The sequence below is a fragment of the Camelus ferus genome, chromosome 7, assembly GCF_009834535.1.
Source record: "Camelus ferus isolate YT-003-E chromosome 7, BCGSAC_Cfer_1.0, whole genome shotgun sequence".
NCBI classification, from domain to species: domain Eukaryota; kingdom Metazoa; phylum Chordata; class Mammalia; order Artiodactyla; family Camelidae; genus Camelus; species Camelus ferus.
This window is the reverse complement of record NC_045702.1, coordinates 15,488,362-15,515,704: the sequence shown is the minus strand read 5'-3', so window position 1 is coordinate 15,515,704 and position 27,343 is coordinate 15,488,362. Positions and strand designations below refer to the sequence as shown.

The following is a 27,343-nucleotide window of genomic DNA, read 5'->3' as shown; positions in this document are numbered from 1 at the left end:
GAAAATATGGACATTATTTTCACAATTGTGGGCATTATCCTAAGTGAAATAGGTCAGGCAGAGAAATACAAATACCATATAATCTCACTTATATGTGGAATGTAAAAAAATAAGCAAGCAAAAAACTGAAAAGACAAAACCAAGGTTACAGATAAAGAGAACAGATTGGTGGTTGCCAGAGGTAGGGGGTGGAAGGGTTGGCAAAATGTGTGAAGAGGATCAAAATGTACAAACTTCCAGTTATAAAATAAATAAGTCATGGGGATGTAATATACTACAAGGTGACTATAATTAATACTGTATTGCATATCTGGAAGATGCTAAGAGAGTAGATCCCAAAGTTCTCATCACAAGAAAAAAACTATCTATAGTGACAGATGTTAACTAGAATTATTGTGCTGATCATTTTGTAAGACATACAAATATTGAATTAAAAAAGAAGATTAAAGCTCTTTTGGTGCCTAGCACAGCCATGGCTCATGGTCCCAAGAAGCACCTGAAGCATGTAGCAGCTCCAAATCATTGGATGCTGGATAAACTAACTGGTGTGTTTGCTCCTCGTCCATCTACTGGTCCCCACAAGCTGAGGGAATGTCTCCCCCTCATCATTTTCCTAAGGAACAGACTTAAGTATGCCTTAACAGGTGATGAAGTAAAAAAGATTTGCATGCAGCATTTCATTAAGATTGATGGCAAGGTTTGCACTGATATAACTTACCCTGCTGGTTTTATGGATGTCATCAGCATTGACAAGACTGGAGAGAATTTCCGCCTGATCTATGACACCAAAGGTCGCTTTGCTGTCCATCGTATTACACCTGAGGAAGCCAAGTACAAGTTGTGCAAAGTGAGAAAGAACTTTGTGGGCATAAAAGAAATCCCTCATCTGGTGACCCATGATGCGTGCACCATCCGCTACCCTGATCCCCTCATCAAGGTGAATGACACCATTCAGACTGATTTGGAGACTGGCAAGATTACTGATTTCATCAAATTCGACACTGGTAACCTACGTATGGTGACTAGAGGTGCTAACCTGGGGAGAATTGGTGTAATCACCAACAGAGAGAGACATCCTGGTTCTTCTGATGTAGTTCACATGAAAGATGCCAATGGCAACAGCTTTGCCACCTGGCTCTCCAATATTTTCGTTATTGGCAAAGGCAACAAACCATGGATCTCTCTTCCCTGTGGAAAGGGTATCTGCCTTACCATTGCTGAGGAGAGAGACAAGAGACTGGCGGCCAAGCAGAGCAGTGGATAAAATGATCCCTAGGTGACAGGATTGGAATTAAGTCTTTTACTTTAATTAAAGATAATACCGAATTTAAAAAAAAAAAGAGGATTAAAAAAGAAATAGCCACTGATTAGGTAACAAGTGCTATGCAAAAATCTGTCCAGACACTACTTAACTGAATAAATTTGGAATAAACTCCCTATAGTAATCACAAATAGAAAAGTCTACATCTTACAGAAAGAACATGTACCCTTAAGTATCTGAAAAAGTGGTTTCAATGCACTTCTTTTGGGAATATGATTCTTGAGCAATCACTGAATCTCAGCTTTCTTATTTACCTTGAGAAAATTAAATATTTTCCAACTCTAAATTTCGATGATTCTAGTCATTTAAAAAATATTGCATTTGCTGTTTAATTTAGGGTATGAAAGAAAGTGACGCTCTATCTTTGTTACAGCAACTAGATGAACAACTACTAAAATTAGAGTCCGTTTATGCACACAAATGCCTCAAAATATTGAACAGTTATAAAATTTTTATAGCTGATGAATAATTAGTGAGGGCTTTACTTCAATAAGTAATTTTAAAATGGCTAAATTTTTCATTTGTAGCTCTCATGGAATGCAGAGTAGAGAGTATATAATATACATAATAATCTCATGGACAGCTGGGAAACACAAAACTCATCTGAAAGAGATTGCATTTTTACTCATGTACATGCAATTTACTCAAGAGTAGATTATTTTTTAATTGTCTGTGTTTGAAGGAATTTAGTTGTATCAAAAGAGATAAAACAATAACATATGCCTCACTCGGCAAGCTTTTAAAAAAATACGGCAGACAATAAGATACTGCATTGTAGGCTTAACGGTTCTCTTTTTTTAATGCTCCACAACCATCTGTCACATATTTTCCAAGACAGACCTGTTTTAATATCCCTTCCAATCATCTCCATACACTTGTACAATTCTCTAGGAACTCAGATATTTAAAATATTTTGGCAAGTGGGAAACGAAAAAAATCGAGTTAGTATCCATTAAAATAAAACATACGTCTATTTAAAAGAACACAGGAAGTCACAAGTGACAGGGAATCACAGGTTTAAGAAACATCTTGATTGTTTACAGAAGCCCATGCATGCCTGTTAAGTATTTACATATAACATCATCTTAGATCCAGGCACTATGAGGAATAAGCACCAATTCTATTCAGCCCCCCAGATCTCCGGACACACTTTCTCAGATAAACATGGTTCCACCTCAGTTCGTTGCTCCGATTCCACCCATCTGTTCTGGTAATTGCTTTTCCTTCCTCACTATAGTTTCCAGAGTCTGGACAGGCTTATCCTGTTTCCTCCGGATGGTGTTTTCGTTTGGAGTCAGTTCCTGATTCCTCTTCCTGTTCCCTTTTATCCACTCTTGTTTGGCCTCTCATTTGCACTGTAGACTCCTAACACAGAACCGTCTAAGCACGATTCCAACCACCATCCTGACTTTAGGTAGAACGGCTGGCACTTTAATAGCATAATCTTTTGTATCATTAAACACACACACACACACACACACACACACACACACACACACACACACACAGAGGAAATTGAGAAGAACAGGATGGAAGGAGGGTGGGGAGTGGCCAAGTGCTTTAAACATACTGTGATACCTAAGTTTTATAGCTATATACAGACAACATCAATTGATAAAACTCTACTTTAGAAGTCACAAAACAGGAGAGAGCCTTTACCTCTGTGTTAGTGTTGGGGCAATAGGGTGGATAGGGTGTATATTTCTCTGAAGTGCCAGTGATTAAGCTGCGAACTAGAAGAGAAGTCATTAGCAAAAACCCTACCTTGTTCACAGGAAAAGGGGAACTCATCTACAGCTATGGGGTGGGAAGGAGGAGTCACTGTAAAAGACCAAGTCCAAATAGCGGCTGTTGAGAGAGACAATTCTCCAAGAGTTTCTTGCATTTCTGTGCATCTTGCCACCAGGGCACTGAATGCCCTTTGATCTGAACTGTGTTTTCGAGGATGTTTGTATAACAAACTGCCTTGGAAGATAGAGATAGTATCTCCCCTCAGAGCAAAGGACAAGTTTGCTTGTTGTCCAGCGTAGTAAAAATAATGTTTCCTTCTAGAGCCAAGGGTATATGTGTGCTGGTAGTATTCTAGCGCATTATGAAAACACAGGTCTCCTAAGCCCAAGGTGCCTTTCCTATAAAGGAACCCACTGTATGCACAGGTATAAACTGGCCCTCATGTCACCCTGTGAGAACTGGGGCTTAGGGAAATGGTATAAAATATGCCCTTACTCTGGCTACTTCTCTTGCTGTGAGTAATAAACTGCCCTCCGTTTCTTACACAGGAGTCTTGTGTCTTCTGCAGCCTCCATGAAACTGTGGCAGGCTAACTAGATAACTAGCATGTAGGGTAAAATCTCAGACTCTCTGAAGTTCTTGCTAAGGTCCAGATATTAAGATTATATGGGCACCTGATCCAGGGGAAATCAAGGTGAAGGATGGGACATGGAACCATGGGATTTCAGAGTTTTCATTTCAAGCCAGTAAAAGAGGAGCAGTTCTTGAGTCTATTTCCTCATGAAATGGACACCCCAGACTCCAGGCAAGTGCCAGTTCTCTGACTGGGAGTTGGCAGTGGTTTCATGGTAGCTGTGGTCAGAAATCCCAGGTTCCCAAGGAGTCTGGGTAGAAGAGGTTTGGACAGCGTTGTGGGCTTCCCCATGGAGAATTCACACATGTTGCTGTCCTGCATTGACAGAGAAATTCTTAGCACTTCAGTCTGTGAACTCTGAGTGGGTCATTAATCTCCAAATTCTTCTGACTTATAGCTGCAGGCTTCCCATGGGCCCCACATGGTGTCTTAGGAGTAGAGTGGATCAAGTTGAGAAAGGTGAGTGCCCCCTTGGAATAGCAAGTATATAGGGCAAGGGCCTCTGGATCAGACATTAGAGCAGAAGTCAGCAAACCTTTAGTCTTTGTGGACCAGACCATCTCTGTAGCAAGAACAGTACTCTGTTATCGCAGAGCAAACGTGGGCGTAGACAATACTGATGGGTGCAGCTTGGCTCCCATATAACTCTACTTACAGAAATAGGGAGCAGCTGAATTTGGACTGTGGGTGGTAGTTTGCTGACTCTGGCACTAGAGGGTTGCTATACATAGGCTGACTTCATTAGTGTGTGACCTGAGCAGTCACTCAGGTCTGATGCTTTGCTGTCACTGTCTTGATACTCCTAATAATTTTCAAACAGGGGTCTCTATATTTGCAGGGGGCGCCACATCCTACGTAGCTGGTCCTGGTTACACACAATCTTTTTGTTATCCTATCACTGTAGGCCTGAACAAAAGCAAATCAATCTGAGATATGGAGAGTACAATTACGAAATAAGGTCAGATGTATGATATGAGACAGGTACCAGAGATGTCTTGCAGATAAGAAGTTTCCTGGTCCAGCAGCAAGAAAATTAAGAACCTGCCTCTAATCAGTAATAACTGCATATTTAAAGAAGGGATGGGTCTGTCTGAAGAGTGGCCGTTTAGTGATCTGGTAGGCAATATTCTGTCCTGCTGTCATTAAGGGTTCAATGGGCAGTAGGAATCTGTTGCTGAAATGTCAAGGCTAACGCCAACAGGTACTGAAAACAGACCACTTCTTGCCTTGAGTCTAAGTACCATAATTTCAATTACAATACAGTTTCTCATACATTTCTGTCTAAGAATTCAATATTGAGTTGGTCAGAGTAGCAAGTTGTCTTCCCAGTTAAATTTTTCACTGTATTAACTGTAGTTAAATATGTTGGTATTGTCATTTACATATCAGTCTTCTGTTACTTTAGTGAGCCTGGGCTCTTGGCAAATTGACAAAATTAATTAAAATGAAGATCCTGCATGAAAGTGATGACTTCAGCAAGGCGAATGTCATCTTGACCAGCCGGCCACTCATCAGTATCCTCTTCTTCACCACATGTCTTCTTTTAGTTTTTGTACTAGGCTGTATCCAGGCAATGATAAATCATTTAAAACTTTTATACAGGAAACTTCCGGGATAGACTCCAGATCTGGTGATAGTTTGAGAAAAGGCATGGATAGAGACCGGTGGGGTGGAGTGAGAGGGGAAAGCAAGGAGGGAAGTGAGAAGGGGGTGGGGATCAAAAACATTCCATCGTGTCTGGGTCTGACAGTTTACATGAAATTTGTAAGAGTCAGCCTTCCTATACAGCCTAGTAAAAGAGAGTGTAGGATTACCTCACATATACCCTTCATCTCACCAAATGATCAGTGTGAAGACAGGATGAAAGGTAATCTTTTTCATATGTGGAGGGTTTGCCCAAGGACAGTTAAGATTTAGAACAGCATACTTTAATTAGGAGGAATGTTTGCTTAAAGACATTTGATTACTATTAAATTCATTCCATAAGCTCAATGTTTAATTTAAAAGAGAAAGTTTGCTTTTGATTCTAATAGCTGTAAAGTTCTGCTAAAGAAAGAAATCAGAAGAATTTACTCAAATCCAAGCTTGGGTAAGTGAGATGTGGAAAGATAAGATACAAGAATGACTTACAGATGAAAACACATTTTGCAATTTAAGCATGCCATTAAAAAAAAGGATGATTATAAAAATTTAAAGGTAATTTTAAAATAAGCTACAAAAACCAAAGGATAATTTATAAACATGGTGATATGGCACAGAATAAAATGAACTATAAATATCTGGATTAGTATCTAAGAACCAAACAGTTGTTGAAGACAATTACAGAAAGCAACTTACAATACATGCTTTATTACTAAAAAAAAAGTTGTATAATGGAAATGTCCAAAAACTGCTTATTGATTACCTACATTACATAAAGGAACTATTTTAAGGGAATTAGAATACCCGTATTATATTACAATATAGTCTTTCCCTCCACCTTGGAATCTAGTTGAGGGAGAAAGGGCACACATAAAAACCAAATGAATTTTACAAATACTGGACCAAAAAAAAAAAGTCACTAAAAGCAGTATTGATAAAATTTTAGCTCATAAGCATTTTTATGCAAATACAACTAAATTTTCTTTAATTGAAAAAACACAAGGAGCTACTGAAGAGGAAAAACCTTTCCTCAGCTCTCCTGTATGACCCTCCATCTTTGAGGTCATGCAAATTAAAATAAGAAAAAGATTAACAGGAGAAAAGTTACACTATTTTTATTAATAGTTACATGCATAGGAGTTACTGGAAAGAAGTAAAACTCAAAAAAGTGGTTAGACTCAAGGGCTTACATACCCTTTTAACAAAAGAAAGGGGGCTTGGGCTTCAAGGGATGCTAAGTTACGGAAAATGACTAGGAAATACATGAAGGAACTAATGGAAGATAACGGCTATTTTCGTGAGGTCTGTTTATGCAAACTCATCCTGGTGTTAACTCCCTGTCTTCAGTGATTGTACTGCTCTCTTTGATGATGGTGGGGGGCCACCTTCCTCAAGGGAAAATTCATGCCCCACTTTTAGGCAGATAAGAGGAAGGCAGAAAACTCTTCCTGCATCTGTTGATTCTCAGTTGCCTTCAGCTTAAATTAATTGTCATGACAACGTGGCTTATTGTGAGGTGACTCCTGAAGATCAATGCAGCCTACCCTGATGGCCAGGTTTAGTAGTCCTGATAGGAATATTGAGAAAGAACATTGCTCTGTGGGCTTCACAGATATAGGAGATTTTCTTCAGGAAGTGATAACAAATTTGCTATTTCCTATTATGAAATTTAGAAATAACTTTCTAACAGTTTTTACTGATTGTAAAATAATACACGCTGCTCAAAATGAAAAATTAGGAAGGTTCAGGAAAAAACAACTCCAACAGCTGAAGATACCATCACTGTGAAGATTTTCTCCACTTTACCTTCTAACCATTTTTTTATTTTTAGTTTTTATGTATTTAAGAACACATCACTGGGATGGCAAAAAGTTCCTCTCAAATGCCAAGTCTATTTAGTGGGTTTTGGAGTATGGAATGGAGAAAGCTACTAATACTCAGTCCAATCTGCTTTTTCATGTCAAAAATGCGTAAAATTTATTAATTTGTTAAATCCCTGTTTTGGACGATTGCTGAGAGTGGCAATTGACTCTCATTCTTTGTTAGAAAATTCTTGATTACATTTTAAATAGCTTTATTCAAATATAATCCACATTTTATACAACTGACCCTCTTAAAATATACAGTTCAATGGTTTTTAGTGTACTTATAGAGTTGTACAACCAGCACCAAAACCTAAGTATAGAACACTTTCATCAACCCTAAAGAAATAGTGCTTTTTAGTCTCCATTTGTCCCTAATCCCACCAGCCCTAGGCAATTAGTAATCTATATTTCGTCTCTATAGATTTGCCAATCTAGACATTTCATAGAAATGGAATTTACATTACATGGTGTTTTGTGACTGACTTCTTATACTTAGCATGATGTTTTCAAGGTTCATCCACATTGCAGCATATACCAGTAGCTCATTTCTTCTTATTGACAAATAATATTCCATTATATGGGTATACCATATTTTATTTATCCATTCATCAATTGACACATATTTGACTGGTTTTCTTTTTTTTTTTTTTTTTTTTGCCGTAAAGAGTAATGCTGCCATGGATATTTGTGTATAAGTTTTTGTATGGACATATGTTTTCATTTATCTTGATAGATACCTAAGAGTGAAATTGCTGGGTCATGTGGTAACCCTATGTTTAACATTTTGAGGAACTGCCAGACAGTTTTCCAAGGGAATTGGGCCATTCTACATTCCTACTCAGCAACATGTGAAGGATCCAGTTTCTTCACATCCTTGCCAAAACTTGTTATTATCTGTCTATTTAATTATAGCCACCCTAGTGAGTGGGTGTGGTTTTGATTCTGCACTTTCCTGATAGACAATACTGTTGAGCATTTTTTCATGTGCTTAATGGCCATTTATACATGTCCTCTGGAAAATGTCTCTCAGATCACAGCTGTCAGACTGGCTATCATCAAAAAGACCACTAAAAACAAATGTTGGCAAGTATGTGGAGAAAAGGGAAAACTTGTACAACGGTCATGGGCATATAAATTGGTGCATCCACAGTGGAAAATATTATGAAGGCTCCTCAAAAAACTAAAAATAGAACTACCTTATGACCCATCAATTCCACTCTTGGGTATATATTCAAAAAAAACAAAAACACTAATTTGAAAAGATACATGCACCCCAATGTTCATGGTAACATTATTTACAATAAACAAGATATAGAAGCAACCTAAGTGTCCATTTACAGAAGAATGGATAAAGAAGGTGTGGTATATATATCTAAACTGAATACTACTCAGCCATAACAAAGAATGAAAATTTGCCATTTGCAACATGGATGGAGATGGAGGGTGAAATAAGTCAGACTTGCTTAGTGAAATAAGTCAGACAGAGGAAGACAAATACTGTATGTTATAACTTGTATGTGGAATCTAAAAAATAAAACAAACAAATGAATATAATAAAACAGAAACAGACGCAATAGAGAGCACAAACTAGTGATTATCAGTGGAGGGAAGTTGGGTGAGGCAAGATAGGGGTAGAGGATTAAGACTTACAAACTACTACATATAAAATCAATAAGCTACAAGGATATATTGTACAGCACAGGGAATATAGCCAACATTTTATAATAACTTAAAATTTTTAAATTTTCAACAAATAGTAATTTGTTTTATCTTTATTTGATTCTAACTTTTGACCTTCTTTAGTTTTGCTTTTGTTAATTTTTTTCAAATAATTTAGTTACCTATGAAACTTTTATTTACATTTGTCACAGAGAAAGTGACCTAAATATACCAAAGATTAACCCTTGGTAGTGAGATGCCAAAAGAAAAGAGAACCATTAAACAATTACCTAATCATCCTTAGATTAGATAAGAGATAAAAAGAATGCTTATATAAAAATCATCTGAATGTTCACAGATAGTAAACTGATTGGACGAATACATACTTAGTTTTTCAGATAAAGTCTTTAATTCCATTAAGGTTTATTAGAATTACCAAAATCATGTATTAGGATTGCTAATTTCTTCCTAGAAGATTATGAAAGAGTAGAGAAATTTTGGCTTAGACCAGCTTTGGGAATTTTTTTTTTTAATCTCTCTATTGTTGTTTTTTCTATCTCCTCAAATTTTTCAAAAGAAACAAACAAATAAACAAACAATTATACATGCAGCCAGGCAGAGTAAGTCACTTAACAGAGAAATCCATGAGACTGGACTGGATTTCTCAAACAGTGTTTGAACATACAAAAAATTCCAAAAAAGATTTCTCATGCTCAGTAGTTATTTATTTGTAAAAGCCAACAGGAAGATGTTCTCTTACGGGCAAATTATCTAGAAATGTCCCCAGAACATTTCCTACAGAAACAAACAACAAAAACCCAACCACACTATAGGGAAATAAACTGAAATAATTTACATAATAAGTTATTTAAACTAATTTTCCCTCTGCTGTTCTGAGTTCTTGGCTGAGAACCCTCATAATTAAAAAGTGGACTAATAAGAGAAAAACAAATAGAAGTTTATTAACATGTAGACATGGTTGACAGCCAGGAAAACTAACTCCCTGAGATGACCCCAAGCCACCACCTTAAATACCATCTTCAGCAAAAGATATTGGGGGAGGTGGGGAGGGGAATGGTCCTGGGAGGTTATGAGGAAAAGCCCTGGAAAGTAGGGTACAGTTTGTTATGCAGATTTAAGTAGTTGACTCCTCTATTGACAGAATTCTCTCCTGATTTAGAGTCAACCTTCTCTTCCTGTGGAGAGAGGGAGACACTTAAAATGGAGATTTCCTTTATAAATGTACATTTCCCTTACAAAAGGGAAACTTCTACTCTTTTTTACAGAGCTTCTCCTTTGTGGTTACTCAAAATAATCCTTATGCCAAAGAGATAAATGTTTAAGGGTGCCACATTCTGCTACTGTTCAACACGAACCAACTAAGTGACACAAACCAACAACAGGGAGAAGAATCAAACATAGAAATGACAAGAATGGGTAAACAGTTATGAGAAATGATGGGTTGTATGTAATTAGTGCACTTATCCATTGAACATAGTCTAAGTAACTATAAAACAGGAAATGTATGCTTTGGTTCTTGAAAGACATGTAAGATGGCTAAGAGCAGGGATCATCATAGATTTTGTTTACAATTGTGTCCTAGAAATATGGTAAGTGAACAATAAATATCTGTTGAATCAATGAAAAAAATGCTATACAACATAAAATAATGGTGTATAGTTAGAATGAACTGGGTCAAAAATTTAAGAGCATAGTAGCCAAGAAAATGGGAGTGGTAAGAATATGTGTATTTTTATTACAGGGAATTGATACAGGTTTTTTTCTGTAGTTGGATCATTGAAAGTAACATTGAAAGGCTTTTATGTGGAAGTGGGCTTGTATCCTTTAACAGTGGGGAAGGGTGGTCTCCCTTGATGAGAGAGGATTAGGAGAATTCTGATACTAAAAATTCTTCAGCCTCATCCATAGCTGTTCAAATGTTCTCATGTCATATCTCAGGATCCCTCTCCTTCCCCATCAATGCCCTTGCCTTAGTAGAAATGTCTATCACTGCAACTCTGCAGCTCTTAGAATCAGGTCCTGGCCTTGGTCCTTGGCAGTGACCGGCCCAGGAGGCAAGGGACTCCTCAAAACGGTCATGGACTCTTTCTAGTTCTCTTTGTGTTCTTAGTGGCATAGGTATAGTTTTTCATTTCTCTATCCCTGGCATCAAAAGATGTCAGGTGATTCCACTGTCTTTACTCTCATTGTTATCATCATAATGACTGAGTACCCAAGCCACTAGATGAATGCCTTTCCCATCACCTGGATTCACATAGCTAAAAGATAAACTGAGGTATATGAGAAATTTTAAGGGTTTAAAATCAACTGGAATTAGGCAGCACAAAACCAGAGGTGGTTACAAGCTCTCTGCCTATGGGAACCAGGAAAAAGACTCACATAGAGAAAATGGGGAAACAGAGAAAGGAAATTGTTTAACTGGATGTACAGTTGGCTGCTTGTGATGGGCAGGCTTTTGTGTTTTGATTTCACAACCTTGAGGCATTTTCAGGCTTAGATTTTGGTTTAGTTATCTAGGCTGTGTAGGGGAGTAAAATTTGTCACCCCACGATATGTCTCTTTGGCATGAGGGTTATTTTAAGGCTGATTATTTTTAAGAAACTGCAGATACTGGAGAAACTCTGAAAACTGAGTACCAGTTACCCTTTTGTAAGAGACATTTACCCGTGTAAGGGAAATCTCCATTTGTAAGGGTGTCTCCCTGGCAGTACCTGGAAGAGGAAGAGGACATTATTTCCAGAAACTCTTATCAATGCAGAAGGCTAAGGCTTAAATTTGCAATAACAACCTCATCCCTGTTTTCTGTGCTTTTCCTGGTAACCTCCCATAACTGACTCCTCCACCCACAACGTCCTCTTTTGTCTTTAGCTAATGATGGTATTCAAGGTGATAGTTTCCCTCATTTCTGAGAGTTACTCAGTTTTCCTGAGTCTCTCACATGTGTGCAGGAGGTATACACATTGTTAAATTTTGTTGTTTTTCTTCTGCTAATCTGTTTTATGTCAATTTTTTATTAGACCTAGAACCTAGAAGAGTAGATGGTATAAAATTAAATTCATATTTTATGGCAAGACAAGAAAAATGTAAACGTAAAATATTTTCTCTGCCCTTTGCCCTCCTCTTTCCCCTCTATTGTGCCTTGTGTATCTGCATTATTCATCAACCAAACCTCCCCCTTCGGCAGAAATACCTGCTCTACCATAAAGAGCAACATTCTTCTAGCATCAACAAGACAACTCCTTAAAAGATAACATTCCTTCTAGATCTTGTAAGGGGCCATGATGATGCTTAGCTCTGGACTGTGTAAACTGTCAATACATCATTAAATGTACAGCCCTCTCTTTCAAAAAATTCACAGAACTGTGCCTTGACCTCTAATGGGTAGAACAGCTCTTGGAGCTTTCTGAGATGCTATTCCCAGGTTATAATCTTTAATTTGGCTTGAATAAAATTTTCTATTTCTTTCTTAGATTGGCTGACTGAGTTTTCATCGACAAAGGAAAAATTTTTTTCCCAACAGCTGCACCTCAGTCTAATATTCTCTCGTTTAGCTAATTTAACAACCCTAGGCTACCACTGATGATAATTTGGGTCTCCTCCCTCCACTTTAGTGTGTCCTGTGCATGTGCATTAATCAGACCTCCTTAGGAGATAACCTACCTCTCAATCCTGTGATGACCCTCTACTCGCTTTGTACGTGCAGATCTAGATTTATAAACTGACAACATAGCTTTTGATGTATAACCTTTTGTCTCAAAAAATGTATATAACTGTGCTTTGATCTCTGATAGGTGGAACAGCCCTCAGCTTTCTGAAAGGCTGTTTCCCGGGTTATAATCCTCATGTTGGCTTGAATAAAATTTTCCATTTCTTTCCTAAATTGACCATTGGTTAATGTTTTCATCAACAGTGAGAAGCTTTAATATTCAGTTTATAAGGATAAGCTTGGGAGAGGTTGATAACAACATTAACAAGAAAATCTGAGAAACTTTCCCAATTAAGATTAGGCTGCAAAACTGGAAATTATACCATAGAGCAGAAGTTGTAGATCTCCATAGAAGAGATGTGCTGTACACATGATCAGAGTTATAAGCTGAAATTCAAGCACTGGCCTAGAGAATCTGTAGTATTACAGCTTTAAATTGAGATGTTTATCAATTAGGATTCAGTTCAGCTGCAAGTAACAGAAAAATCCCAAAATAACATTGACTTAAACAGAATATAACTCAATGTCTAGAGGAAGGCAGTCTAATGCTGGTTTGGTGGCTCTATACAAAATCCTCAGGAACTTAAGCAACTCACCTTTCTGCCTCATTGTATCTAAAAGGTGGCTTTGAGCTCATGGTCAAAGATGGAGCCATGAGGTTATTCCTACTCTGGGCAGCAGGGTGGAGGAAGAGGGTAAGAGTGTGCAAAGTAGAAGTGCTGACTGTCTGTTAAGGGAAGCTCCTGGGAGTTTCAGTGCAATACTTCTGCTTTTATTCCTGGGGCTAGAACTTGTTCACATTGCCACATCTATTTGAAAAGAATCACAGAAAATGTAGAATTCTTTTTCATGTTCTGGTTGACTATGTGCCCAGCTGGAAATCTATGACTAATAAAGAAGCAACCAGCAGTTAGTCTCAGCAACACTTCGTCCTTCACACACCTCCTGGAACACAGTAGAACCTCAATATTTGTGGAAGAAATGTTGATGGTATGAGGTACATAGACACAGAAAGTTCAGAATGAGAAGGCTGGAGTTATATCCTCAAGTTCTATTTTGAATTTGACCCATCAGTTTGGAAAACCAGGTGGTTAAGACAGCATAAGAGCAAGCCTACATTTTCTTCTTTTGTTAAAGTACCTGCCCCTGGCATAGTAATGATACAGGAAAATGTGGGGCAAGAGGATGGCCATGTCTCTAATCTCAGTTGAGTCCCTGGGATGTGCCCCACCAAGTGTGGGTCCTTGGCTTCATGCAGGAAAGATTTCAGGAGTAAGCCATAGTTGAGTAAAAGATTTAATCAGAGAGATACATACTCCATAGACAGAGTGCAGGGTGTCTCAGAAGGCAAGAGAAAGGCCACGAGGTGCAGGGTTGGGTGCTTCATTTAAAGTAAAAGTAGATACACACTTCATAGAGACTGTGGTCCATCTCACTCAGAAGGGAGAACAGCCATGAGGTGTGGGAGTTGATAGTTTTTATGGCCTTGATAACTTTATATACTAACAAGTGGGAGGATTATTCCAACTACTTTGGTGAAGGGGCTGGGATTCCCAGGAACTGGGCCACTGCCCACTTTTTGACCTTTTATGCTTAGCCTCAGAACTGTCATGGCGCCTGTGGGAGTGCCATTTACCATGCTAATATATTACCATGAACATATAGGGAAGCTCTAAGTCTACTGGAAGTCAAATCCCCCACTATCTTGGGCTTCAAGGCCTGTTGGGAGTTGAATTTTCCACCATCTTGGTGTTAATTGTGTCATTCCTTGAACAGTAACACCAGATAATGTACGTGAGAGTGGTTGTGCAGTAAGTTACTCCACTAAAGATCAGGTGTGTTGTTTTTTTCCCTCTTCTTTATTGGTGCCAGAAACCACTTTGGACTCACTGAAGGAACCTCTCTTAACTGTCTGGCACCCTTCCTCATGATCTACCTGAACAATGTAAATAATTAATTTTATTTGGAATAGAAATAGTTCTTGGCTCCTGGTTTAGTAGTCAAGAGACCAGTGTTTCTTAAACTTCCAGGTGCATAAGAACTACTAGTACATTTGGTGAAAATTCTTATTCCTGGACTCCATTACCCAGATATTCTGATTCTATGTCAGGTACAAGGTAGGACCTGCAGACTACATTTTAGCAAGTTTTTCAGATAATTTGATGCATATATTTAGAGTAGAAATATATGGTGAGCTATATAGCATTTTAAATCTCCTAGTAGTCACTTTAAGGAAAGTGAAAAGAAATTGGTAAAATTAACCTTAATAATATATTTTACTTAACCCAATGTATCTAAAACATGATCACTTCAACATGTAATCAGCATAAAAATTATTGTTGAGATATTTTACATTTATTTTGTACTAAGTCCTCAGAATCTGGTGCGTATTTTATACTTATGATACACTGCAATTTGGACTCTTCCCATTTCAAGTGCTCCATCACCATGTGAGGCCATGGATATTATATTGGACAGGGCAAGTCTGGAGGATTAGACAAAGCTAGATCAAAACTATGGAGGTAAGAGACTGCATTTTATTCTGTAGAGTCTAGCAAAATGCCCAGAATATAGGGATACTCAATAAATATCGGTTGGTTGGTTGGTTAGTCACACTAACATTTTAGGCTGTAATCACACAAAGTCATGTGACCATGGCTGTTACTGTGGCTCATGAAAGAGCCCTCGGTTTTTCTGGTGGGAGGGAGCCTAGAAATTTCTGGGGTGTTCAGAAATCTGCTAGGGCAGTTCATAGATAATGTTTAGAATTCTATTAAGAATACCTTCAAAGGCAGTGAAGGGGGAGGGACTCACTTCAAAGGCTTTAAGAGGAGAAATCGAGTAAGTTAGTAAAGCCAGTTGCTAGGACAACCTTCTCTGGACTGAAAGAGGAGAATCACGCCTTGTAGATCTAGGCCTGGCATGTCTGTGATCTCTCTTTTTGTAATATACTCTCCCTTTGCTTGGCTCTAAGGAAGAACAGTTTTTAAATGGCTATTTAAGAGTGCAATTTGGAGCCAGAAGACCGTGTGGCACTAGAAGTGTTTAAGTGCAAAGAGAAGGAAAATAGACTGAATGTTGATTGGAAAAGGGCCACCTGAAGAGAAGCAGAGTCACTGATAAGATTCTTGTTAAGCTACCAGAATATGCAGTTCAAGAACTTTTCAAGCCTGGGGGTCAAAGTCAGTTTTTCCTGGGGCCTAGAATATCATTGACCAGTTTAAGATTGTTAAGAAAGTAATTATTTGGTACTAAGGTGATTTTATTTTCTTAAGTCTTATTCTCAATTTGTCATTGAAATATTTATACAGATATTAGCTGGCAATTAATATTTAAGTTTTAAAATAAATTCTAAACAGTGAATTTTTGCTGGGCAATTACTATAGGCCTGGCACTCTGCTTAAGACTATTTATTTAATTTTCAGAAAAAATTTTTTTTGTCTACATTGTACAGTTTTTTTTAAAAAAAGGTTTTCTCTGTCTCTCTTTTTGTTTTGTTTTATTTTTGTTTTTGAGGGGGGAGGTGATTAGGTTGGTTGGTTGGTTGGTTGGTTGATTGACTGATTTATATTGGAGGTACTGGGGATTGAACCCAGGACTGCTAGGCACACAATCTACCATTGAGCTGTCCCCTCCCCCCAGATTTTTAAAACATTGAAATGTAAAGAGATTAAGTGATTTGTTCAAGAATTGTTTCTATAGGAACAATATAACTAGGGATAACTTTTATAGTGTACTTTCCACTTCTAGAAAGTACTTGTATTATTTTTCATAATGACCCTAAGCTGTGAAATTCAAATTTGTGAATGATTGTAAATGCAAAGAAACTTAACCCCAAGCAAAAAAACAAATGTTCGTTGTTTTAAGCAATTGAGTTTTAGGAGTGGTATGTTATAAATTATCACATTAATAGCAATAGACTAATACACTAATTTTTTGCATGAAGAGAAGCTCCATCTGGATATGATATAGAGAATCCACTTCTCACTCCAGATGTAGGGTCTGTCGTGACTTGAGCTTGCTGCTGTAACTAGCTGAGACTTCCAGGTTGTTAACTTAGGGAGGTGGTGAATGTTCTTGGGGTGCAGGGAGAAGAGTGACTTACATACTTAGTGACCATAAGGTGTACAGTGGTTGTCCCTAGTGCCGTTCACTGTGCGTTCTGTTTCTCCTCTTTCTAGGCATATTATACAATTGTATTTGCTGGCCCCTTGTGATTGTGTGAAGTCAAGTAACTAGTTTTGATAAATGAGTTGTGAGCAGAAGTGACATGTAACTGCTAATACAAGATCCTCAAGGGCTTTCCTTTCCTTTTCGCCCAGTGATTGCTATTCTAGATCATGGCTGCTCTATCAGCCTGAGGCCTGACTGAGGACACTGATGACGTAGACCAGAGCTCCACAAACACTCAATGGAAGTGTAACATTAGTGAGAAATAGCGATCTTTGTTGTGTTAAGCTCACAAGGATTTTGTAATGGGAGGTAAGATCTTTCTCACCTATTTTTGGATTTGGTGTCTGGATTTGGAATAGCTGGGTTGATATTTTCCTAGTGTTCACATGGATGTGATTACAGCCCATTCACATTTTGCTCATTTGATGCCCATGCTCTGCTGGTTATTAAATTTGAATATCATCCCTTCGGTTGGTTAAAGAGAATGGAAAATGCACAATGTGATGTTGCAATAACATTTTGAGCACGGAGAATGTTTGTGTATTCATAAAACATTTTAATTCTTGGATTATGTCATCAATATAGAAGCCCAAAAGAAGGTACACTATCTCACATTATGATAGTACTAAGTAGTGTAAATACTTACTTGCTCCAGGAAATACCTTATGAAGCAACCATGTAGTTTACTTATGAAGACTAAAATATTCAAATCAAGACTCACTTGCCTAACCGTGCCTACCAATCAATCCAAAGTTATAAAGCAATAAGCTAAGCCCAGTCCTTAGCGGTTCTCCCAGTCCAGCCAATAAAACCCTAAAAATATCCTATCTTAATTTCCCATTCTAAGATGCTACTGAGACTCTGGCAAGGTCATGTTCTACCTTAACTGCAGTATGTCTAACAAACTACCTTTCCTTGATCCAACAGGGTTTTCTGAAGATTTTTTAAAGGAGTCAGCTCAGCAAATTGCGTTCTTAAATGTGGAGTTCCACTAGCAGGCATGAGGGTGACAGTATCCCTTCATCAGTGCTAGCATTAATTATTATCATACTAGGAAATCTTTTCTTACTTCAGCAGGGGAGTAGCATTTTATTATTTTAATTTTGAACTTAGATTACTCTTAAGTTTGAATATATTTCAAGTTTTAATTATTTCATCTATTAAATAATACATAAGAAGTAAGACTTAAAATTAAGGTCTAATATTATGCACTACTTTGAAATCTGGTGAAATTGACAGAGCCTTCAATGGCCTACTTGCAAGTTCTCCACCCCATTCTACTCTCAAGAATAAGGTGCCCTAGCCAAGCAACATTTCTTATTAAAGGCACTGGGTACAATTTCTGCTTATCCCTGAGTAGTGGGTTTCAGTTCCCTGTCTACAAGTGGAATTTTTCAAACAAGCCAATCACATCTTTCCGTAGGATCTGAGGGCACTACACCCTCATGACACTACAAAGCCTGCCTCCCAGAGCACTGGCTGTTCACTCTTCCTAAGTACCAGCCTTGTGTGGCCTTGCTTGGTGTGGCCTCCTTCCCAGGCTGGGACTATCTCATGCTAGTAAACTGCTGTCCATCTCACCTGTCCAGGGTTGGGAGTTGAGTCTTCAGCCATCCTCATAACCCTAGGGCAGGAATCTCTCCTTCACCAACTGGGAGAAGAGAAAGTGATTAGAACAATCTGACGATTTGTTTGTAAGCTCATGTTTATTGTTTCTTGTTTTTCTTTCTTTCTTTCTTTCTTTTTTTTTTAATGGAGATACTGGGGCTTGAACCCAGGACCTTGTGCATGCTAAACACGTGTTCTACCATTGAGCTATTTCCCTCTTCCCCTGATGAATATTTATTGTGTGCCTGCAAAGTATCAGGAAGTGTGCCAATTGCTGAGGTCACCAAAGAGAACAAAACACACTTGTTCTGTCCTCATAGAGCTTATAGGCTTCTGAGGGAGACAGACATTAAACAAATAGCCACACGATAAGATATAAATAACATTGTGCTAAAAGTTATGAAGGAAAATGTTTGTGAATTGTTTACTTATGTTTTTTGAGTATTTATCTATTGGCTTCTTTGTGTTTGTCATGTTAATTTGTTTGAGCAAATGGTATAGTTAAGGAACAAACGTCTGTCAAATTTCTTGTGTAGTTTTTTTCCGTTTGCAGCTTAACTTTTGTGTTTTACAATATAGATGTTTTAAATTTTACGTTCTCATATCAGTCAATCATTTCCTTCTTGATTGTTTTTGTTGCTTTTACATTTAGAGTTCTTCCCTGTCAGAAATTTGGTAACTATTCATTTATTTTTACACATAATCTTTTCTTATTTGAAAAGAAATACATGCACATATGTTACATACTTATACCAAAAATTCCAAATAGTACAAAAGAATATAGAATGAAAAGTAGATCTCCTTGCCAATCCAAATATCCAGGATCCATGGGTTTAAGGGTTCTTCTAGAAGTTTTTATGTGCATACCCACATACAGCCTTTAAACATGTAGCCTATTACAAACTTTCTGTCCCTGGTTTCTTTTACTTAATGATATACATAGGAACTTCCTGTATTAGTGTGTCTGTCTGTAGCCCATTTTTAAAAATAGCTGCACAGCTTTTCACTGAACATCTCAGGATGAACAATTGTACATCCAGTCTACTGTGCATATTATATATAATGCTGCAATGAACAATATGTCTTTGTATACATATGCAAGAATATCAGTGGTTAAATTTTCAGAATTTAAATTGCTGGGTCAAAGCAAGTGTTTATTAAGAACTTTCTATAGATAAACAGCAAGGTCTCACTGTATAGCACAGGGAACTATATTCAATAACATAATAATCTATAATGAAAAAGAATATATATGTGTATAACTGAATCACTATGCTGTACATCAGAAACTAACACAACATTGAAAATCAACTCCACTTCAATTAAAAAAAGAACGTTCTCAGAGGGGAGGTTATAGCACAGTGGTATAGAGTGTCTGCTTAGCATACATGAGGTCCTGGGTTCAATCCCCAGTACCTCTATTAAAAATAAGTAAACCTAATTACCTCCCAAAATAATAAAGTTTTTTAAAAAAGAAATCTTTACATATTAAGAAAATTAGTACTTTGTCAAAAACTTTATAATTATTTTTTCCCAGTTTGTCATTTAAGTTTGTGTTAGTTTGAACCATACAGAAAATTTAAATGTTCATGTAGTCCAATATATCAGTCTTTTCCTTTGTGGTTTCTGGGATTTGTATTTTGTTTAGACATATACCACGATTAATTTATGCTTTTTTTTTTTACCACTTTTAACATTTCATTTTTACGTTTAAATTTTTGATTCATGTGAAGTTTATTTTGGCAAAAAGAATGAGATAGGGAGCCAAGTTATTTTTTTTTTCCAGATGGCTTCTCAGCATCCCAACACCATTTATTACAAATCAATTTTTTTCTACTATTTTGGTATGTTGCCTTTATCTTATATGAAATTCTCATTTAGATTTAGATTTGTTTCTAGTTTGTGGCTTGTTCTATTGATCTGTTTGTTTATTCATGCATCAGGACCAAATCTTTTAAATTACTGTTCTTTATAAGACAGTTTATACATTAGTTTCTATTCCATATGAAATTGGTTTTGGTATATGATGTCATGTGAAGATCTAAATGCCAAATACAGTCACATTGTAGACAGAAAGAGAAAAGAGGTTGAAGAAAATGGAGGTGGTTGGTATAGATCTCTCATGGCTTGTTTGTATAATTAGTTCATGAAAGGTGGGAAAGGAGAAAGGACAGCTTACCACTATGGTATTGTCATTTTATCCCTAGAAATACATTGTGATTTTTTAATTATTGCAATATAATAAATGAATATTGATGTTAATGTTTGACCACTGTTTTCTGTCTCAAAGCTTTTTGAAATTGTTAATGTTAAATTTTGCTATCTGAATAAATTATGGAAGATCTATCACTTCCCTACCCTTCTCCCTTTATACTTTTGTCTTTCTTGTTTTTATGATTAAAAAAAAAAAGATTTAAATACAAAATAATATGTTTGAATTTCGCCACAGGGCTCCAGAGAGGAGCAGAACTATGATGTGACAGATATGTGGAGCTGAGCCCAGAATCTTTGTCCAACAGATTAGACTTGCCTATAATTGTAAGTATTAGCTTCCTTTTGGTGAAATACAAAATGAACTACATCTCTAAAGAAAACAAAAGTTTTAAACATTGCTAGAGTTTAAAAGTAAAACTATAAAAGAAAATGACACTAGGTTGCCTCCCTCTGTATGCGTGTGACCCAGAAATAGAGCTTAATTTCTCGAGGAATGCAACAGTTTAGGGTTGATTTCAGCTGCAATCTTGTGGCAGACACAGTCCATGAGTTTCCACCACAGAGACCCGGAAAACCAATAACTCACTTCCTCAGTCTTACTTCTAGCCAGTTGTGGTTGATGTGACACAAACAAAAGACTGTTGGTCAATGTTGGGAAAGCTTTTTCTTTTCTGATGAAAGAGACTGCTACAGATTAAAAGTTTGTGCCCTCCCAAGTTCATATGCTGAAACCTACTTCCCCACTGTGAGGCTATAAGGAGGTGGAGCTTTTGTGAAGAGACAAGGTCATAAGGGTGGAGCCCTCATGAATGGGATTAGTGCCTTATAAAGAAGACCCAGAGAATTCCCTTGTCCTTTATTGTCACGTGAGGACACAGCGAGAAGAGCCATCTATGAACCAGGAAATGGGTCCTTGCCAGTCTGCCAGAGCCATGATCTTGGACTTCCCAGCCTCCAGAACGATGAGAAGTAAATGTTTGTTGTTAAAGTCATTCAACTCATGGTATTTTGTTATAGCAGTCTGAGCAGACTAAGAACAGATGTGGTCAACACCACCTCTTCTCCCCGTTTTTTCTCTTGAAAGCAGGCAATGTCTGGAGTCCTGACAACTATTGTTTAATGATGAAGAATATTACAAGAGTGCCTCAGGGTATTGGCCTAGACTTTGATGCCAGCACTCCTTATATTTAAACTTTTTGCCATGTGAAATAAAAAAAACCCAAAACCCCAAACCCTTTTTTGAGTCACTATTAGTTAAGCGTTCTGTAATGTGCAGCCAAGAACGGACAACAGAGAGTACAGTAACATATGTAGCAACAATTTAAAAAATACAAATCAAGTAATAAACTGATTTCTTGCCTACTTAAATTCAATAAAGTTTTTCAATAAAGACTTTTTTCAACTAACGTTTACAGGAGTTGATATCCCATGAGAACAAAGCGTCACTAGCTTTCATTTGAAGACAAATATGAAGACCGTACTTACATGTTATAGGTGATAATATTCTCTTTGAGTTATCTGAGGTAAAGTATTAAGAGGAGTCACAGAGCCAAAAAACATGTCAAGAAATGCTCTATTCTTGCCACTCATTTTCTGTTAAATGGAGAATGAGTATTTCTTTGTGTTTTTTTGAACTGGTTTTAAGTTTAAAAAGCTCTCCTCCAAATTACAACATTTGCCTGCATTTTTTCATTTTTATAGTTTTATTGTGTATGTTTATGTTTAATATTTTAATCTGGGCCAGAATTAATTTTTGAGTGTAGTATTATGGTTTGAGAGATCACAGGGATCATACTGTTATTCTAATGGAAAGACATTGTCCCCAGCTGTATATTGAGTAATTTATCCTTTCTCCATCTATTTGAGCTGTCAACAATTATTCAATTATCATAGACATGAGTATATGTATATACTGATTTATATACAGGCAGACCTTATAGACATTGTGGGTTCAGTTCCAGATCACCACAACAAAGCAAACATTGTAATAAAGCAAGTTGCACCAATTTTTGGTTTCTCAATGCATATAAAAGTTATGTTTACACTATAGTTTATTAAGTGTGCAATAGACAATAGCATTATGTCTAAACAAGGTACATATCTTAATTTAAAAATAATGCTATTGGAAAAATGGTGCCAATAGACTTGCTCCAAGGCAGGATTGCCACAAACCTTGAATTTGTAAAAAACATAATATCTTAGAAGTGCAGTAATAACAAGGTGTATATAACATATATACTCAATATAATATTTTATACTCAATTATATAAATGAGTACTTATATACATTCATTTATACACTCAGTTATCATATATATGAGCCTGTTCCTAGACTGTCATTGTTGCCACAATGTAAGTACATATTGCCATGCTGCTATAATACCATTTTAGCCACTGTAACTTTGTCTTTAGTTTTCAGAAGTTAATATGTGTCTTAGTGTGGCTTTATTTTTGAAATTTGTTCATTTTCTTTAATCAGTAGTTTTATGTCTTTTGCCAAATTTGGGAAGTTTTCAACCATTATTTCTTTGAATGTTTTTTTACCACCTCCCCATCCTTTCTCTTCTTTCAGGAATCCAGTGGTTAGATCTCTTATTATTGTACCCAAGTCCATGAAGCAGCTCTTTTTTTTTTTTTAAATCTTCAGCCTTTTTTTAAATCTCTGTTGTTCACATTAAATAAATTTTTTTCGTTGATATTCAAGTGTCTAACTCAATCCCCCATCATTTCCATTCTACTATTGAGCCCATCTGGTGACTTTTTATTTCAGTTATTATATTTTTCAGTTTTATAATTTCCATTTTTAAGACATATTTCCTTGCTGATATTTTCTATTTTTTGTTTGTTCCAAGAATATTTGTGATTACTTATATAAGACTATTTTTTTTTTCTTGTGATGGCTGCCTCAAAATCTTTGTCAGATAATTCCAATATCTGATTCATCTCAGGATTGGCAGTTGATTGTCTTTTCTCATCCAATTTGTGATTTTTCTGGTTCTTGGTATGAAGAGTGATTTCCTATTGTATCCTAGGCATTTGAATATTGCCAGGAGACTGAACCCTACTTAAACCTTATATATTAGCAGGCAATTAAGATGTAGGTCTTGGCTTATATTTATGGGCTGTGGTTATAATTACAATTTAAGTTTCAGGGCTCTTGCAGAGCTATTCTCGTCTCTTAGCTCACTCAGGGCTGCTTTTCTCTGGTCCTGGTGTTGCTAGGTGGGCAGGGGAGACACCAGCAGATCCCCAGGAAGGAGAGACGTCCCTCCTGGGCTGGGCTGGTGGGATCCTACTCAGTCCCTGACGGTGCCATGCGTGGAGTGAAAGGCACTTCCTTGGACCTACTGTTTATTCTAGGCAGGAGGTGGGGGATGTCAGGGCCCAGGAAATACAGAGTGCTTGCCCCCTTTCACTCTCCATGCTTTTACGTGTTGGTGGGCTTTTCACCTGATCTCTGTTGGTGCGTCAGGGCAAGGAAGAACCTACCTGAGTCACCTTGAGCTATGGGGGTGTAGGGGGCATGCAAAACTTTACCCATCTTAGGTTTTTAGCTGAGATTCCTTAACAAAAACACAGAATGACAAGAGAAAAACAGTTTTTTAACATGTGCCTCCCACCTTATTCTAGAAAAACCTGAAACCAAAAATAACTCAAAATGGTAGCTTAGAATTCCATTTTATACAGCATCTTCAACAAAGAACAATAATAATAAAAAAAACAAGAACAATAAATTTGTAGAAAAATGACAGGACCTAGGAAAGCAGATTAGGCTTCCAAGGGCCACAGACTGTGGGAAGGGAAATATGTGGGAGGGAACTCGTGGAGGAAGGCTTGTTTGGTGATTCCTCTGGTGCCTTCTCTGGGCTGATAGGAGTCTGTCTTCAGTAAAAGGAGACTTTAAATCTTGCCTTTAGGCAGATGTGGGGGAGCTTTTTCTGTCTTTGCTGCTTCTTAATTGCCTTTATCTTGTTAGAAAAGCAAAATTCAACTGAATAAAATTGAAGCTGTAATTGGCTTTATCAAGCAGTTCATGAGTTGGGCAGCATCCCATCTAGCAACTGGAAAAGTACAAAACTGAAGATTTCTATAGGCAGGAAGATGGGGTGAGGGAGCTATTAGCAAGAAAAAGGAAAAATTATTTCTAGGCCAGGACACCTTCCTCTTTAGGGAGGAAGGGAATGGCAAGGGTTTTATCAGGTAGATTGCCCCTTCCTCCTCTCAGAGATGGAGAGGGCCACATCGACAGATGACCTCCTTGGCGCCAACATGAAAATTCCATACTGGTCGATTAAGACTGTGTTCTGGTGAAGGTCGAAGCTGCAATTAGGTCAGGTATTAAATCTAGGCTTGGTATCATGGGCTTTAGCAAAGTGATGCCATTTTGGGTCTGTGGTTTTTCCCTTTAACAAACTCAGAATAATTTTTATGTCAATGTGGCATATTTTGGGGTGATGTTCTGGTTTCCTTCAGGGGAAAAATGTTGAGAAAGGCCAGGCCCAGGTTGCCTTCTGTGGGAAGTGGAGGACGGAGGTGCCAGTCCCCCCATATCCCCTGACAGCCCGCCTGCTGCCAGGTGGTTTGGAGCTACGGGAGGGACTCTGCGTGGGGTCTCTGCTGGGCTGCCCCTTTTCTGGTCCTTGGACTAGAGGATGCAAGCTTTTCTTGGGGCTTCATTATAGTCTATCCTGTTGGCCTATTGGCCCCAGGTTGTGGTTCTCTCCAACACCCAGTCCGAGACACATAGGAGACAAAAGTTGAACCTGGAATCTCATGACCTTGTGGTTCCTCAAGTCCTGAGATGTTTAGTCAGGTTGCCTTCTTTTTTCCATTTTTCAGAGTCATTTTATAGTTGTCTATTTTTATGGTTGTATTTAGAACTGAGGAGCAGGCAAATGTGTGCAGAAGAGCAAAATCTGCCACCTCAAAATGTTTCTCTTTGGCATGAGGATCAATTTAGGCTGCTTATTTTTAAGGCCTCCAAAGATTCAGGAAGAAACTTTGACCTTCCCCTTAATTGTCTAAAAGGATGTAGATAGAGGACCTGTTCCAGGAAGGGAACTATCACATAGACAACTAGAGTGTGGACTGGGTGTGTGGACAGGGAGGAACCTATAGCAAGGTCTGCCTGTTAAAATTACTCTCTGTGTCCCTTTGTCTCTGCCTGGCCCCGCAAACACTCGTTTACCAAACATTTGCTTTTCCATCTCCCTGTGAATTGCCTTTCTCCCCTGTGAAGTCCCAATCAACTACCCCCAACATCCTCTTTTGTCTTTAGCTGAAAATGGTACTTAAGGTGAGGGCTTTGACTGTGTAGAGGAGTTCTCAGTTTTCCCGGGCCACTCCCATGTATACATGTTATTAAACTTTTATTTGATTTTCTCCTGTTAATATCTCAGGTCAATTTAATTTTTAGGCCAGCCAGGAGACCCTAGAAGAGTAGAGGGAAATTTTTCCTCCCTGACAAATATATGGAGCCAGAAGCCAGTCTTTGGAAATTATTCCAAACATCCAACTTACAAAATTATAGGTGGATGATTTAGTTCTCATGAATACCCCGTCAAAACTATGAATAATTTAAAAACCAATTTTTTGATCAATTATGCTGGAGAAAAGATCAGATTATCTTCCTCTTCTCTTTATAAAAATACTACAAAGATATTATTATATGAAGAGGCAAATGTAGCACATACAACCATGTATTTTGAGGATCTGCTGCTGTCTGGAAAATCTGGGAATGAGAAATAATTTTATTTTTGAATCTGGCAACTCTTGAATCTTTTATATTTCCCCTCAGTTCCCTTAAAAACTGAGCAGTTCCCTTTTCACCTGGCCTCTTTCTACCTGTATCTTATAGGCAGGCAATCAAAGGGAAACACTGTTTTCAATAGTCCGCCTGGAAATCTCCTTAGCTAGGTCATAGGGTGTATTATACATTTCCTATTTTCCACATTGTTGCAGGTACAGGTGTGTTAAACTTTCTGCTACTACATAACAACCGTCTCCTCTCCTCCAGCCTTCAATAGCATTTTCCTTACCTTTTACTTAAGCCCTCACTGATGGCTCTTTCAGCTCTCACTAATAGTCTCCTCAAGCAAGGTCCTTCTAGCTTCCTTCTGCTTCCCAATCTTTAAGCCAATGCCATGTGTTTTAGGTTTTCGTTGCAGCAACACTTTACTTTTAGGTAAGAAAGTTTGCTGTTTATCTATTGCTGTGTAACAACTGAGAACTGAAGACTGCAAAAGCGACTCCATGCGTGCCCCCTGCCTCCACCCTCACTCCCATCCCCACCTCCAGACCAGGAGACCTGACCTAGCTCTGCACGGCTTCCAGCAGCCTAAGGCCATGTCCTTGGGATAACCCACGCCCCTTAAATTCCAGCCTGGAAAAGCTCAAGGCTGCCAAAAGAATTGAGGATAGGCAGGTTGAGATCTTCACTTTTCTTTTGTTTTAGAAAACCTGCAATTTGCAATTGTGAGCGTTTTCTCTGTGTCTTTGAGATGTATATACCCCTTCTACAGCCTGGGAGTGTCTTTCTGGAGCTCTCCCTTTGCAATGTAATCATCAAGAAGGAAAGGGCCAGTTAGCAGACTGGGAGGGGCTTAACATCTTCAGCACTTCTCCTTTAGCGCACATATGGTTTTGGGGGGTGAGGAATACTGGAGGGCTTGCTGAGTGGGTCTGGCTTGGGGGTCTCTCATGAAGTTGCTGGCAGACAGTGGCTGAAGCTGGAACAGCTGGGGGCCAGAGCAGCTGGTGGCTGGTTGGGCA

The 27,343-nt window shown here is 37.9% G+C and overlaps 1 protein-coding gene across 2 annotated transcripts; it reads left to right on the top strand.

Annotated features, from left to right (window-relative positions):
• Window positions 1-451: 451 nt before the first annotated feature.
• Window positions 452-13,285, top strand: LOC102519884 (40S ribosomal protein S4, X isoform). Of its 2 annotated transcripts, none has more exons than XM_032483437.1 (3): window positions 452-1,256; window positions 3,604-3,609; window positions 13,271-13,285. In XM_032483437.1, coding segments are annotated over exons 1-3 (792 nt in total). In that variant the 5' UTR covers window positions 452-472; the 3' UTR covers window positions 13,273-13,285. The 2 variants fall into 2 exon arrangements, with proteins under 2 accessions (XP_032339328.1, XP_006185398.2); XM_006185336.3 differs by having other exon boundaries at window positions 3,601-3,609; window positions 13,271-13,284.
• Window positions 13,286-27,343: the final 14,058 nt, after the last annotated feature.

Excerpts from the sequence above, each read along its gene's own strand:
- LOC102519884 (XM_006185336.3), top strand. The coding sequence starts at position 473 with ATGGCTCATGGTCCCAAGAAGCACCTGAAGCATGTAGCAGCTCCAAAT.